General features: G+C 40.0%; 1 protein-coding gene across 2 annotated transcripts; it reads left to right on the forward strand.

Moving 5' to 3' along the window:
• The first annotated feature begins 2,092 nt into the window (after nt 1–2,092).
• On the forward strand, nt 2,093–13,442 carry zgc:112083 (uncharacterized protein LOC550461 homolog). 2 transcript variants are annotated; one of them, XM_048982397.1, is made up of 10 exons: nt 2,093–2,224; nt 2,562–2,777; nt 4,276–4,502; nt 4,609–4,720; nt 5,321–5,473; nt 7,876–7,950; nt 8,231–8,351; nt 8,502–8,640; nt 9,245–9,369; nt 12,539–13,442. In XM_048982397.1, exons 2-10 carry the CDS (start codon nt 2,627–2,629, stop codon nt 12,933–12,935), a joined length of 1,500 nt encoding a protein of 499 aa, XP_048838354.1. In that variant the 5' UTR covers nt 2,093–2,224; nt 2,562–2,626; the 3' UTR covers nt 12,936–13,442. The 2 variants fall into 2 exon arrangements, with proteins under 2 accessions (XP_048838354.1, XP_048838355.1); XM_048982398.1 differs by lacking the exon at nt 2,093–2,224 and adding an exon at nt 2,225–2,362.
• The last annotated feature ends 3,924 nt before the right edge of the window (nt 13,443–17,366 follow it).

Genomic DNA, 17,366 nt, shown 5'->3' on the forward strand with positions numbered 1-17,366 from the left:
GTAAAAATAGTATGACGAAAACACCATTGATAAATGGCAACAAATAAACAAAAAAGAAAAGAGAACAGCTACAACAGGGAAAGAGGCGCTGTTGCTTATTGTATAGTTTATCGATCTTCACAATTTAAACTTTAGCTTTAGAGTTTGATGACAGCTTAATAGTTGAAAATACAGTCCACGTTCATTTTAAAAAACTGCAAAAAAAGGTTTTCTGTTGCGACGTTGAAATAAAATTTGACAAGTAAATGATCGAAATAACAGCGTATTCCTGCTGGATTTTCGGTATGGAGTGTATGCACATGACACTACAGTAGGCGGAAGTCACTGCGGTAATACCCACTGGGTGGCAGAAAGACTGAGTGGCAGTATTGGTGTTCAGCTTGAATGCTACAAAAACGCGCCTGAAATGGTGAAGAGCTGTTGTGCGATTGATTGTACAAATCGATATAGCAAGAAATCGGAGCTATCGTTTTACAGACTGCCGAAAAATAAAGAAAGGAGAATCAAATGGGTTGCTGCAATACGCAGAAACAACTGGAATCCAGGCTCCGAAACGTGGATTTGCGGTTTTCATTTCGTGTCAGGTATACTGGATTTTTTGGGTAAAATTATACCTTAGATTATATTCTGTATTGACTACTTATCAATTAAATATTTATCGTCATTCATTTCTATTCTGTGTATCTGTAAAGATTTTATCAGCATTTATTAAAAACATCCACGATGATTTGCCGCTTGTTATACAAACAAAGTGGGGGGTGGTTATAATTGTTAGCTTCCTTTGTAATTCTACTTCGTGGAATACGCGAGTCAAATGTTGTAAGTAATGATGAAACCATGTAAATAAATGAATAATTAGTAAATCTTTTTTTTTGTTTCAGGAAAAAAGAGTGATGATCCTCTACACCCTGACTATGTGCCAAGTATATTTAGTTTCACCTCCACCGCAGATCAAAATCGAGCTGTAACCAACCTTGAAAAATATCTACGGTCTCAAAAAGTTTGTAAGAAAAGACATGTCAGCACAAGTAGAGAACTAGCTGCCACAGCTCTTCTGAACCTGCATCAAAGTCCTGCATCACACCCAGGGGCACAGGCTGTCCAAGTCCAAGACACTGAGGTCCAGACAGAGGAGACGCACAGTGACATCAGCTCCTTACATGAACAGATTAAATCTTTAAATACTGAATGCCAATCACTGAGGGAAAAGGTTCACAAATTAGAAAGTGAGTTGAAGCGGCATACTCTTGACCCTTCACAGTTTGATGACAGAAAGATGAAATTGTTCACAGGATTACCCAATTTACAGACTTTCATGTTATTGTTCAGCAATGTGTCATCAGTTCTTTCTGCTACTGCAGAACAGTCCCTCAAGCCTACTCAGGAACTTCTCCTTACACTGATGAAACTGCGCCTCAATCTGTCTGAGGAATTTTTAGGCCACCTCTTTGGGATTAATCAGTCAACAGTATCAAGAATCTTTTGCCATTGGATACATGTCACAGTTGACAAACTTCAATTGACGACTGCCACCGAGTTTACCTAAACAAACAAATGGCAGTTCACAGCAAGAATGTTTTTTTTTGTTTTTCATGGCAAAATGGACGTGATTTTACCTCTATGTTATTGTGGATGATTTTATTTTCTTGTGGAGACACATTATTGGGTCTTATTGAAAATCAAATGTTTTGATGTGATATAAATCTTACATTTTCATTGTTTCATATGCTCAAGCGTAAATTTATCCGCCGGACAGCTTGTTTTCATTCAAGAATGAAATGGAACATTTATATAGTTCACTTAGGCCCTCTGTGAATAAAAAAAAAAGCAATTAAAACTTTAAAAACATATTTTCTTCAAAATATTCCTATACAACTGTATTTTGTACCCCGTTGTTATAAATATGGTGTTGTTTAATAATAAAAAAGTAAGTTTGTTTAAAGACTTCTTAATGTTTGTAATTGACGATTTGACACCACTTGGATGACGTCATCCCTTGCTTTTTGTGACGTGGCTGATAGCCAACATAGAAAGCAACTTTATCGGTAAAAAAAAACACTGAAACAATTTGGTTATTTCTTTCTGACATAGCTCAGTGCTTTTGCGCATGTGTAGAACGGATCGTGCTTCCGGGAATGGATCGGGCACCGACCCGAGCATCTCCAAAGCAGGAAACAGGAAGTAAATGAAAATGACAGAAAGTCTTCTTCGTGATATTTACACCGTAAGTATATCAAGCAAAGATCCCTTACATACGAAGTATACTCTATAAAAACCCGTTCACCAATTATGAAAATTGCTAAATATTTAAATATACGTTACATTACAATTGAACATCATTAAACTGCGTTTTACCCGAATCGTAAGTTTGTTGCTTAGTTAAATGAATAGGCTGTGTTGTACGATTGATTAAACGATGTGTAAATTTCTGGTTTTAGCTTGTAAATTGCTAATTTTAGGCGATGGAACCATATATTTTTATGTCTTTAAAATGCTTATGCCGTTTAAGTCTTGGATGCATTCGTGTTTAAGTTTTGTTGTGTGTTTTTTGTGTTTCATAGTCGAAAAACTAATCATGCCGAAAGCAGTCTAATGTGACTCTATGGCCCTTGTGGTTTGAATCATCATGGCAAAGAAAAGGAACCTATCCGATCTGGTGGTGGCGTGTGAATGGGCCGCTTGCACCTTCAAAGGTCGAACCATGGAGGAGCTGTGCGACCACATGTCACTTCATTTAAAGGAGCACCTGGGAGATGGGGATGCCATGGAAGAGCTAGGTGGGTGGAAAAGTATTGCAAAATGTGTGTGTGTGTTCTCAGCGTTTCGATCTTGACCATAAGGCTCCGAAGGTGTTTCCCTGAGTGCAGCTATTGGAACAGTTTACAGCATGGGTAGTGAGTGTCTCCAATGATATTTAATGCCCTGGACCTACATCACTGAATGTAGATGTCCTGCAGGGCAGGCAGTTTTGTCCTGGTGATTCACTCTGTGCACAGTGTCAGCCTCAGCAGGGCTCTGTGGTCCTCAGAGCTTCAGCTGCCATACCAGGCAGAGATGCTCCCACAAAGCACAGATAACTCCTTAGTTAGCTGCACCAGGGTGCATGTGTGGGTTGTCCATGTCAGGTCCTCAGAGAAGTGTACTATGAAGTACCTATAGTTGCTAACTCTCTCCACTGTGTCCCACGAATGAAGTCCATGGCCAACTCCTTGGTAGAGATGTTGAGGTTCAAATCGTTAGCCTCACACCAGTGAGACAGCTCCTCTGCATTGTCCAGGTATGCCATCTCATCCTGGCTGGAGATCAGATATACCACCATCATGTCATCCATAATTTTCATGATTGTGTTGGAGCTGTGTGTGGCTGTACGGTCATGCGTGTACAGGGAGTAAAGCAGAGGGCTCAGGAAACAGCCTTGTGGGACTGTGGTGTTGAACATGAAGTAGAGGGAGAAACTCAGTCCCAGGGTATTATGTATTCTTATTTGTGTATATATATATTAGGGGTAGGCAATATGACAAAAATCAGTCACGGATGATTTTTTTCAGGCAGGATCCTGATCCACAATCTTACCGCGATTTTTTTCTCATGTTCATTTTTTAAGACTGTTTTGCAAATTACTGCAGGCTTTAGCCGCTGATGCACTCATGTTGGTTCCCCTCGCTGTTTGACTGTCAGAGTACTCTTTTGGGCATTTTCTTTTTAGGTAGTGAAAATGTTGTCATCCGACGTGCATATTTTTCAAATAACTGTTGTTTGCTCTGTGCTGTTTCTGGAAAATCCAAATAAATTCCATAATACCAACGTCAAACTCTTTTTATGGAACAGTTCCTCCTTGACATCCATGCCACTACATTGCCAAGTATTAAATGTGCTGCATGTTGGAACGAGTGAGCAAAAAAGAGAGAAGAAATTAAAGACACTACCTACTGTTTGCTATTATTGGTTAATTGGTTTGTCAAAATGGATGTGGCTGACAAAACAACGTATGATGGGTGTATGAGCCATAGAACTACAACTGCTAGAATGTGCACTGTAGAATGATATTAACGATCTCTCTGTAAATGCAGATCTTGGAGGCATTTTAATCGCACACCTGTGTGTGTGTGTGTGTGTGTGTGTGTGAGTATATATAAAACCTGCTTCATGTGTCTTTAAATAAATACAGTTATAGCCTTCAGTTCAGTTGCAGAGTGTTATGGTTTATATACTAGCCTGTATGTGTCTGTTTAATACTTACAGTATTTCACTGCTGTTTTCTAATGCTTCCTTTAGATGACTTTGCATGTCTGTGGGATGGCTGTCAGTTTCTAGCCATGGGGAGTCCTAGTGAACTGGTTGTGCACGCACACTTCCATATCTTCCATGCAAAGCTCAAGTTTATTGGAGCGCAGCTGCTTCAGTCCCACCCAGAGTTACCTAGCTGCACCCAGGATCTGCACAACAACAACTTGATCCCTGAACTGTCAGAAAGATTTCTGTGCCAGTGGGAACACTGTGATGTGAGTATGTTGGTTCCATTTAATATTGCGGCCTATATTTGGAATAGAATGTATATGATAATCCCGGCCGGTTTTCAGCGTAAAACAGAAATGTTGTCTTTCACAGAGCACTTTTAATAATCCAGAGTGGTTCTACCGCCATGTGGACATGCATGCACACTGCACTGAGATGCAGCCTCTTGCTGACCAGCAACAGGCACTGTTCTGCAGTTGGAAAGGTAAATGATCAGTAATGGCAGAACAAATAGTGCTGTTTGTTTTCAAAACATGCTTGGGGTGCTTTCTGTTTCCTCAGGATGCTTAGGATATTTGAATACCTTATGTCATTGGTGCTTTGAAAAAGTATTGAGATCCATTGATAATATTATATTCCATAAGGAATGTTAAGGGTCATGGCACTTAAAATCAAGAACACAGAATTAAATAATGCAGAAGGATTGTATGACTAAGCTTTTCTAAAGTTAATAAACACAAGATAGTGACCTTAAATCAGTTTTATAATCACACTTTTAAAATATATTGCATTTATTTGTTTGACTGCATTATTTTTTTGTTTCACAAAACGGGTAATGGAAAAAAAAAAGGATTTGATACTTTTTCAAGGCAAAAATGTTTTTTTTTTTGGTTATTGGTTTTTAGTTATTGGTGAAGCCAGTAGGTTTTATGCTGCCGTGGCTTGATGTGACATTTGAAAACTGAAAAAGAATTAGAGTAGAGGTGGCCTTTAAGATTAAGGATTAAGCGGGAGCACCTGCTCAGCCACATGCAGGACACGGTTAGGGTTAGGGTAACCCTAATACCTCCTTCTTTTTCCATAGGTTGTGATGCCTTCTTCAAGATTAAGTACCGTCTGCGGGAGCACCTGCGCAGTCACACGCAGGAGAGACTGGTTGCATGCCCCACGTGTGGCTGCATGTTTTCCAGTAACACGAAGTTTTTTGACCACATCCACCGGCAAGCAGAGCCAGAAGGTAATGGGCCCTCTGTTTCACTAGTTCAGCTTTGCCTGTGTTTAACGCTGGGGCTGGGGGTGAGGATATTACACTAGCACCAAAGGAAGAAATGCCACTGACCTTTCGGATTTGAATATATTGTGTTTTTTCTCAGAATATTTAATACAAAACAAATTCTTGAAGTAGTAATTGTCCTACAGCGCCCTCCGCAATTATTGACACCCCTGGTAAAGATGTGTATTTAGGCTTATAATAAATTTATTTTTTATTGCAGTAGTATAACCTCACACTGAAAAAAAATCTAACCTTTAACTCAAGTAATTTGTTTTTCTAATCTATCATTAAGAAATAATTTTAACAAAATCACCATTGCCACAATTATTGCAACATTGTATATTGAAACATTTTTATAATTCATACTCTACTTTTTGAAGTTGATCAGAGTGTCTAGGAATTTTTAATTAGTAATCCATGACTTCCTGTTGCCCTGGAGTATAAATATGACGTGAAATAGAGACCCATTTCCCTTTATTCACTCTTCAAAATGGGAAAGACAGGAGAACATGCCATTTAAGTAAGGCAGATGTGTGCTGATCTTCGTAAGTCAGGAAATGGCTACAAGAAAATAGCTACTCGCCTAAACAAGCCCATATCTACAGTCAGAGCAATAATTAAAAAGTTTAAAACAGCTGGAACTCTGACAAAGACTGAACGAGGACCTAGGTTTATCTTGCCACCACACACAGTGAGGAGGATGGTAAGGGAGATAAAGAAAATTCTTTAAGACTCATTGTTAGAGAACTGCAGCAAAGGGTGGCATCTTGGGGTTACCAATTCTTCATAACAATCATTAGACCCTATCTACATGGCAACAGATTGTTTATGAAGCATGCTGGGAAAACGCCTTTTCTTAAAATCAGAATTGTAAACGTGGAGTTTACTGAATGGTACTGGGACTTAAATGGTATTGGAACCATGTGCTTTGGTCAGATGAGTTTTTTGGCAATTTCTTAATGATGGATTTTTAGAAAAAAAAATACTTTAGTTAAGATTTTTCTAATTCTTTCAGTGTAAGATTGTGCATCTGCAATAAAAAAATTATTTATTGTGTTTGCTATTTTTGTGTTTGCATGTATTTTTAAGCATCCTTAATGGTGGGAAAGGTGTTCTATAAATAAAACTTGTTGTTGTTTATTTTTGTTGACTCGAAGTTTAATTGCCGTCTAATCAGAAGAACAGATTAAATGAGATCGGGGGGTGTTCCACAAAGCAGGATTATTCGGTTAGCTGGGTTTAATTTAGCTGGAAGTCATGATTGTCCAGTAGAAATGCTCCTTACCTAAACTCTTATTGGATAATCATGAGCTTTAGCTAAGTTAAACCCAGCTAACCGAGAAATCCTGCTTCGTGGAACACCCTCCTGGATGGCGTCACAAGAAGTAAAGTATTTGCTGGAGCTGCACGATATTGGAAAATTTTAAAATATTATGATGTGATTTTGCTACAATAAATTTTGTGATATGATTTTGTTGCAATAAATTTTGGGATATTTATAAAGCTAAAAAGGAGTTCAAAATAAATTTCTCACAACAGGAAGGAAAATATTTTTTTAAAATATACTACAAACTCTTGAAAAGGACCAGCCATTAAAATTGCAAATCTTAGTCATTTTTGTTTCTTATGACAGAGTGAAATTGTATTAGCAAAACTTAAACCCACCATGCTATAATGTTCACACAGTATGAAGGTATGAAAGCCTGATCTCAACCCAACTGTCGTGGTCGTTGCAATGTAAGAATTGCACATGTGTAACATTTAGTGATGATATTAATATCGCATAGCCCTATAGTCAGTTTTGAATTCATTACAAGAAACCCCGCATTGCATTATGATTGTCATTCTGTGCAAGTACCAGTTTTTCATGCCAGTGTAAAAGAAACATAAGACACACCATTGACTTTTCTACTGTTTTGAAATACCAAAAGTTCAGTACCTGGTGCAGTAGAAAACTGGCTTTAAATGGGCTGAGTAGGTGATGGGGCTGTCTGGTGAATACGTTGTCGTCCTTCTGACAACCCCCTCTCTAATTTAGTAATACAGTTAATAATGCATACTCCTCCTGCACTCCCCAACCTCTACAGTATCTAGAAATAGTGGATGGGTCAACTGGAAATGTAGGTAATATGTCTGTGTGTAATGGTTTGTTGTGCACTGTGGGGGGTGCTGTAGCTGAAAAATTAATGTTGTTGAATGGGCATCAGACTAGTGTTTTTCGGAATTTAGAATCTCAAGTCTGAGAGAACAGCATATTCGTAATGGGTTTACTAGGCTTTAATGAGACTTGACTTTCAGCAGAGGTATTAAACTTAAGATATATATATATTTTAATGATATTTAGTTGACTCTTCTGGCCTTTGCAGAATCCTTTGTGTGTGAGCACTGTGGCAAACGCTTCGCCAACGAGAGGCTTTTGAGAGACCATGTTCGTCAGCATGGTGAGAGAAACATTGCACTATTCTGTTATACCACTATAAGCATAATGAATAATATCTCAAGAAGAGTTGCTTTTTTTCTCTGTAAGCCTTTTGGCATGTATTGTAGGCAGCAGGGGGATGTGAAATACACATAGGAATGAAACAAAATTTGTAAAACCTATTGTGTCAGTTTTGTTGTTGTGATTGGAACATGGGACAGAACTGTAGTGCTTCACAGTAGCTGTTTATGTTGAGGGAAAATGCTAAGAAATTATGACTTTTTTTTCCTACTGTTGTATAGTGAACCACATTAAGTGTCCTCTGTGTGACATGACCTGTACTTCTCTGGCATCCTTGAAGACGCACATCAAATTTCGGCACTGTGATGAACGTCCATTTTCCTGTGACTTCTGTGAGAGCAGGTGATTGAGTTCTGGTCATCTACCAGTACCTGTACCTGTGTGTTCAACTGCCCAGCCTCGTTTTTCAGCTTTGCTGCAAATGAAGATGTGTAAAAATCAGTGCCACTACCTTCTCCTGTGTGAATAATATTTTTTGCTATTCCTCTCCAGCTTCAAGAATCAGCATGACCTGAGGAAGCACATGGAGACTCACAATGAGGGAGCTGCTTTTCACTGCAGCGTAGCAGGGTGTGACTACTCCTCTCGTATGGCCCATACTATGAACCAGCACTATAAGAGGGTGCACGAGGTTAGCCTGCATGGTGCTCCGCAAAACCCACGTATATATTAGGACTGTCACAATTAATTCATCAAGAATCTACCGATTTTAATCTGACAATACATCAAGCAATTATCCATCCACTTTTTGTAACCATTTGTCCTATTCGTGATCGCGGGCGGGGTGTCCGGAGTCTATGGGTGCAACCCAGGGTGGGGCGCCAGTTCAACCCATCAAGGGCACGCTCAAACCCCAGTCACACCTAGGGGGAATTTGGTAACTCCAATTAACCTCAAAATGGTTTTTTGCACATTTCCCTGCACTTTTAATGTCAAGTGCTTCCACACAACTGAGGCCACCTTCCTTCTGCCTTATTGCCAAGTAATCGACATGGAAAATTTTAATCGTAAACGCGTAATCATAATAGCTCTGATATAAATATTACAACAGTATTAAATGACTAATTCCTAAAATCCTGTATTTTTATAGTGCTTGAGGAGCATAACTTCAGATTGATGTTGGACTAATTAAGCAGTGTGGATGCCAGTGTTTCCACTTAAAAACCCTGTTTCCAATAGAAATGAGCATTAGCAATCTAGGCTGATAATTTAAAGAGTTGTGGTATTTTCCACAGGGTGACATGGTGTCTAAGTACAAATGCCATCTGTGTGACAAGAGCTTTTCCTGGTGCTATACACTGACCCTTCACCTGCGAAAGAAGCATGACCTCAAGTGGCCCTCTGGACACTCCCGCTTCAGGTGGGTGATCTGAGTGACATTTGACTTTGTTATGACTAACAATGCACTGACTTCAGCTGGTGACTAGAAATTGGTGATTTTTGCCCTGATCAGCGCTTACTAGCAATCAGGCGAATAAATATGGCCAATTTTAAGAGCTGATTCTTTGTCTGTGGTGGTGTACAAGTAAGGCAAATAGCACATTATAGTAGTGACCATATGCCCTTTTTTCCCTGGACTTTTCCTCTTTTTTCAGGACATAAAAACACCTGAAATGTCTGGGGTTTCACTTGGCTTCATGTTGACATTTGCTTTCTGCAGTCCGAATACTTTCCGTGTGCATATTTGCGGTGCTTTGATGCCTCTTTGCATCCTGCCTTCACTGTCTTCTTTTTTCCATAGCAAAATATGGTCAGCCTACATTACAAACATACATGACTAGGCGTAAGCATGGCTGATGAGGAAGAATTGGTTCCAAAAAAGGTTTGATTTTGATTGTGTGTAAATGATTTGTATTTGCAAAATCTGATGTGGACCAGTCTACTGTAATTTGCAAACTTTGTAAAGATACTATTTGTTCAGCAGGTGGCAACACAACCAATGTTTTTAACCACCTGATTCATTAGCACCCACAACCAATCACATGGAATGTCTGGTTATGCTTATATGGGTGAGCAGGTCATCTTCACCCACATCATCTTCCACACGCTCTTAAGTAACCAAACAAAAGCATGCACTTCTTACTGACCCAATATTTAAATTCTTACTTTGATGTTTTAATTTTTATTTAATTTAGCCATCATTCATTTGTATTTGTTATAAAGGAAGTGACCAGTTAATGACCAAAGTAATAAATGTTCATTTGTATGCAAAAATAGTAAAAAATAAACACTTTTTAAATACTTCTTATATGTATATTATTTTACATCCCATAATAAATAAGTTTATTATTATTATTATTATTATTATGCTACAAACAGTATTTCTTGTAACGAAAGACTTGCATTATATTCAGTGTGTACGGCGTGAACAAAAAGATGTCTGAAAGAACTATCCCAAAAACATTTGGAACGACCTGTTTCACTCAACACTTGCAGTTTTTATTTAAAAAGCTTATTGAATATATTTTACTTGCAGAATGCTAAGTTCAGTAAAAAACCGTTAAAAATATTTAGTCTGCTAATTATTATTAAACTTAAGAAAATTGTAACTGGCTAGGGTGGGTATTGGCAGGTCAGGCTTTTAAAAAAATGGCAGTCAGGATCGGTCAAGGAAAATGTAATTGTGTATCCCTAGTCATAAAAATGTATGTTATAGAAGGCTATTAAAATATTCTATCCATCCATTTTCCAAACCGCCTATCCTACTGGGTCACGGGAGGCCCGGAGCCTATCCCGGAAGCAGTGGGCACGAGGCAGGGAACAACCCAGGATGGGGGACCAGCCCATCACAGGGCACACTCACACACCAGTCACTCACACATGCACACCTACGGGCAGTTTAGGAACTCCAGTTAGCCTCAGCATGTTTTTGGACTGTGGGGGGAAACTGGAGTACCCGGAGGAAACCCCATGATGACATGGGGAGAACATGCAAACTCCACACACATGTGACCCAGGTGGAGACTCGAACCTGGGTCCCAGAGGTGTGAGGCAACAGTGCTAACCACTGCACCACCATGCCGCCCCCCTAATATATAAATGATTATTGCAAAGTATATACAAAGGTGCCATTACATATTAAACAAATGAACTGTCAGTTCTTGAAGTTGATGTGTAAGAAGCAGGAAAAATGGGCAAGCATAAGGATCTGAGTGACTTTGACAAGTTGTGATGGCTAGATAACTGGGTCAGAGCATCTCCAGAAAGCCGGTCTTGTAGAGTGTTCCCAGTATGCAGTGGTCAGTAGCTACCAAACCATCACAGTGTGGTACCTGTGATGAACCTGTGATGGGGTCATGTGTGCCCAAGGCTCATTGATGCAAGTGGAGAGCAAAGATTGAAAAACGTCATTCAGGTTATGATGGGAAAAGTTAGCATTCTGCAATATTAGGCAACATCCTGCAATATTAGGCATGTGGTTTTAATGTTATGGCTGACGCATGCGCACTCATGGGGAAAAAAGGGTTTAAGGTTAAAGCTACTTCAACATTTCATAGGAATCCAAACTTACCATATGTGCCTCTGGTTTTCGTTATACAGTAGAAATACATATGCATTTTTGTGGTTGGAGATGGTACACTGCATCTCTTCATCTCTATTCACTGGCCACTTTTATAGATGCGAATATGCAGTACCTTTTATGATCCCCTATGGTCTCCAAATCCACCTCAAAAGTTGATGAGGTTTGTCCAGTGAGATGCCTTTCTGCATACCACTGTAGTGCTGAGCTGTATTTAACTTTTTTGCATTGCTCTTAGCTTTTTTTGCTATCTATTTCCCTCTGACCACTTTATTAACAATGTGCTTTTTGCAACAGAAATTCCATAGTTTGGGTGTTTTCATTTATCGCGCGTCATTCTCTGTCAGTTGCAGTATGTGTAAGTGCAGTGGCGTGTGACTTTCAATGATAATTCCATGTTTAAAATCGCTTAGATCACATGTCAAAGCCATTGTAATGCTCTAGTAACTGGACCTGTTGACCCTGTCTGAAAACTCTGTACATTCATTTGCAGCTGCATGATTCACTTTTTGGAGTAGCAGGCTATATGCTTTAACAACAAGGTCGCACATAAAGTGGCTATTGAATGCACTAGAGCAGGGGTCACCAACTATTGTTCCCAAGGGCCAAATTCCATCAGCAACACAAAGCCAAGTTCTACTGCATCTGGAAAAAAAATGAAAGCTGGGTCTGGTCCGGATTCTGTTCTGTTTCAGATGTGAACTTGAGTCCACCAGCTGGTGATCACTGAACTAGAGTGTGGCTATTACCTTTCTTTTATCATCAGCATTTATTTATTTTATCTACATATATGAATAAATTTTTCTGTAAATTGTATAGAAATTCTCCATTCACTTTCTCATAACTCTGTGACTGACTGTTGATAAATAATCAGAATCAGTGGTAACCACCAATTGTCCCTTTAGGTGACTATATACTGTGTTACATATGCCATTACTACATTACTATACTAATAATGTTCTGAAGAACAAAACCTGCTGTTTATAATTTTAAATTGTCCTCCCCTCAGATACAAAGAAGATGAGGATGGGTATTTGCGGCTGAATATGGTGCGTTATGAGACTGTAGAGGTAACGGAGGAGATCATGAAGAATATGGCCAAGAAACGGACTCCCCGGAAGGCCTCTGGTTCCAGCAGCCAGGCCAGGCGCCCTGCCCTCCCAGGAGGGAGCTCCCACAACATGTCTCCTTCCTCATCCTCCAGTCCTACTGCACCCTCCTCAGAGCTGCCTGCTCCCCAGAGCCCCCGGGACTTCAGCCAGTCAGAGTACTGTCCTCTGACTACAGTCACAGATCTGGTCAGTGACCCTGACATCAGCAAGGATATGGCTCGGTCTGCTGCCCCCTTTGGGGCCGTAAAGGCCCTAACTGAAGTGGCTCGTGGGCTGGGCATGGATGTAGTGTAGCTCAAGGCTTCAGCCTTTGCTGGACAGTCAGCCGCATTTTCTTAGGGTTGTCATACAGCAGTGTCCCAGTACGTCTATGCATTAGCTTATATTGGATTTCCCCTGACATGAATTTATACCTCTCATGTAAATATACAAAGTACATTCCATTAATAGGATCATTTACAATGACCATGCCCTAATTTCAGTTTTACTTTAATCTTTTTGAATTGTTTGCCATGAAGTTTAAATAGGGTTTGTTTGAAGCGTGAATGTCACACATTTCATTTAGTCCTGTCAAAAGGCTTTTGTTACTTTCACTCTGTGAGGCTAGTATATTAAATGTTGCTGATTTTGCTGTAATGCAGGAAATTTCTTTAGAATGATCAATAGAGGTGGACTTCATCAGCTGGCAAGAGTGTTCACTTTGGGTCACTGTCATGTACTGCTTATCAAGTTGTCATGTATTTTCCCTTTGTTTAATTCCCATACTTATTTTATTAATAAATAGTTTTAATGTTTCCATAACATTCTTATCTTTTCCTCATCATGATAATCAACTATACAAATCAAAAACGCAATTTGATGACATTTAACTGTCAGTTTTCTGCAATACATCCACTCATGGAGTTCTATGTGCATTTCAAGCCTGTCTTAATAGCTTTACTAAAGTGATTTAGTGCACATAGAGCAAAACCTGAGATTAAATCCTTCATTTGCACAAGTAAAGGGACATTGGAATGCATCTCTTTGCCTACCCCATCTTGCTCTCCATGAGGCACTGAAACAGGTGAGAGCAAGCCGGGGGGGGGGGGGTGAGGCCGGGGGGGGGGGGGGTGAGGTCGGGTGGGATCCTTGGTACTGGGGGTTAAGGGCCTTGCTGAAGGCTCATGAACAGGCGTCTCTTTTGCAAAGGCTCAAATCGGCGATCTACTGATTCCAGACACAGAGACTTAACCTGCTGAACCACTCACTAGCCATCAGTGATATAAAGTTAACAGTTAGTTTGAAATGGTTGAAAGCAAATGTTTTCACATATACGGTTTATATAACATCTTCTGTATTAATTGCATTTATTGAATTCCAGAAGTTGCATATTTTTTCAAAATTTCCATAACAGAATAAAATTCATATTATAGTTACACGCATATACTGTATATATACTGTATGTGTGTATGTGTATATACACACACGCACATGCAACCTCTTTCCTGTGTAAAATATAAATAAAAACAAGACAATGATTTACAAATCAAAGAAACCCATATTTAATTGAAATCAGAGCAAAGACAACACATCAAATGTTGAAACTAAGAAATATTACTTTCTGGCAAATATATGCTCAATTTCAATTTGAGTTTCAAAGTTGGGATCGGGGCATGTTCAGCACTGTGTTGCACCACCTCTTCTTTTAACAGCACTATATAAATGTTTGGGAACCGAGGGCACCAGTGGTCCAGCTGGAGTTTGAAAGTGAAATGTCCCATTCTTGCCTGATATACACTAATGGCCTGCAATCACTAAAAATTGGAAGTGTTTCCACAATTTTGGCCACTAGTGTAGAATTTCTGCTGCTCAACAGTTTGGGGTCTCCTTTGTCATATTTTTTTGTTTCATGTTGTGCCAAATGCTTTCAATGGGTGACAGGTCTGGACTGTAGGCAGGCCAGTCTAGTACCTGGACTATTTTACTACGGAGCCATGCTGTTGTAACACAGAATGCAGTTTGGCATTGTCTTGCTGAAATATGCATCCATCCATCCATCCATTTTCCAAACCGCTTATCCTACTGGGTTGCGGGAGGTCCGGAGCCCATCCTGGAAGCAATAGCAATGGGCACGAGGTAGGGAACAACCCAGGATGGGGTTGTAACCATGCAGTAACCATGGGGATTGGTTGATGAGGGGCCGGTATGTGCTGGTGTAATTGTATGTGCAACATCCCACAAACACAAATAAATGAATAAATATAAGACGGAATATGGCATGTAAATGAAATAATGGATTAAGTGGTATTTTCAAAAGAAGTGCAGTTTGAATGATGATTTTTATTTTACAATAAAAACATACATTCAGTTCACTCAATGAAAAAAAAAATGCTAGTCATACGCCGTCCCCCCTGTTTTTTAAGGGGGACGATCGGCACCAAAAGCACTATCACCTATAGCCTCTGTGATGCACAGCTTGCTTGGTCATGTAGACACTAACATAACAGGCCTGGCGGGGTACATTGATCTTCCAATGCAATTAGAAATGCAGATGCAATGGGATGTGGATGTAATGATTGCAAATGTGACAAAAGCATTTTGTTGTGGTACTTAATGAAAGCCAACAAATAGAATTTCAAAACAAGCCCTCTACCCAACTCCTCCACAAAATGAAATTGTTGACTAATTAATGCATGCTCTACTGATGTGTCCACTGACTCAGGCCACACTCCATTAATTTGCAAGAATTGTGTGTAGATCCTGGCTACTTTGCGCCAATATCTAGAATGGTATACAGTTCTAGAAAAAATGTATAGATCACTCTATTTTTTTTTTTTAATCTGCACTTAATAAAATCTTATTTTAATCCTGGTTTTGCAGGCAGAAGGCTACACTGAGTGGCAGGCTGCTTTCAAGTTGAAAATTTCTAAGACAGCAATACACAAGAACAAGCTGAAGCAGGAGACACTGGCAATAACCAAAAACCAGCCAGGTGGAGGGCAGAAGCGACTTTCTAATGCCAGAGATGACTGTCACCTTATTCGGCAGTGCCATACCATTATTTATAGGAGTTTCTCCTAATTCAGGAAGTTAGGAGCTATTTTTAACCTTAAGATGGTTTGTGAATGTGGGCTCTGGGGCAGTATGCATGCATAAAAGTTCCCAGTTTTGTATAAAGATGCTAAAAGTAACTTTAAAGTCTAAGCTTTTAAGCAATTCTAAAGTGCTGATAGAACAAACACTTATGTGTCATGATAAAAGGACTACAAATAAAAGCCTGCCTCAACTACTGAGCCAGCCAATAAAGCCTGCATGGCTGATACACTATATTGCCAAAAGTACTGGGACACCTTTACACACACATGAACTTTAATGACATCCCATTCTTAATACATAGGCTTTAATATGGAGTTGGCCCACCATTTGCAGCTATAACAGCTTCAGCTCTTCTGGGAAGGCTGTCCACAAGGTTTAGGAGTGTGTTTATGGGAATTTTTGACCATTCTTCCTGGAGAGCATTTGTGAGGTCAGGCACTGATGTTAGGCCTGGCTCACAGTCTTTGCTCTAATTCATCCCAAAGGTGTTATCTCGGGTTGAGGTAAGGGCTCTGTACAGAACAGTCAAGTTCCTCCACACCAGTCTAACTCATCCATGTCTTTATGGACCTTGCTTTGTGCACTGGTGCGCAGTCATGTTGGAACGGGAAGGGGCCATCCCTAAACTGTTCCCACAAAGACGGGAGCACGAAATTGTCCAAAATGGCTTAGAATGCTACAGCATTAAGGGTTTCTTGCACTGGAACTAAGAGGCCAAGTCCAAGACCTAAAAAACAATCCCACACCATAATCCATCCTCTACCAAACTTTACATTTGGCACAATGCAGTCAGGCAAGTACCGTTCTCCTGGCAACAGCCAAACCCAGACTCGTCCATCAGATTTCCAGACAGAGAGGCATAATTCGTCACTCCAGAGAACACGTCTCTATTGCTCTAGAGTCCAGTGACGGCGTGCTTTATACCACATTATCCAACGCTTTGCATTGCACTTGGTGATGTAAGGCTTGGATGCAGCTGCTCAGCCATGGAAACCCATTCCAAGATGTTCTCTACAAACTGTTCTTGAGCTAATCTGAAGGCCACACACAGGTCTGTAGCTATTGACTCTGCAGACAGGTGGTGACTTCTGCACACTGTGCGCCTCAGCATGCGTTGTCCCCACATGGCCTAGCACTTTGTTGCTATTGTTCCCAATTACCCCCACTTTGTTATAATACCATTAACCGTTGACCATGGAATATTTAGTAGCAGTGAAATTTTACAAATGGACTTGCACAGGTGGCATCCTATCACGGCACCACGCTTGAATTCACTGAGCTCCTGAGAGCGACCCATTCTTCCGCAAATGTTTGTAGAAACAGTCTGCATGCCTAGGTGCTTGATTTTATAGAACTGTGGCTATGGAAGTGATTGGAATACCTGAAGTAAATGATTTGGAAGAGTGTCCCAATACTTTTGTCGGTATAATGTATATTACAGTGACATCATATCATCCATCCATCCATCCATTTTCCAAACTGCTTATCCTACTGGGTCGTGGGGGGTCCAGAGCCTATCCCGGATGCAATGGACACGAGGCAGGGAACAACCCAGGATGGGGGGCCAGCCCATCGCAGACATCATATCATTCTAGGGCTTTTTACAACACACGTTAATTCTAATGTCTACTAATAGCTAATTCTAATGTC

The sequence above is a fragment of the Brienomyrus brachyistius genome, chromosome 17 (genome assembly GCF_023856365.1).
Source record: "Brienomyrus brachyistius isolate T26 chromosome 17, BBRACH_0.4, whole genome shotgun sequence".
Classification (NCBI taxonomy): Eukaryota; Metazoa; Chordata; class Actinopteri; order Osteoglossiformes; family Mormyridae; genus Brienomyrus; species Brienomyrus brachyistius.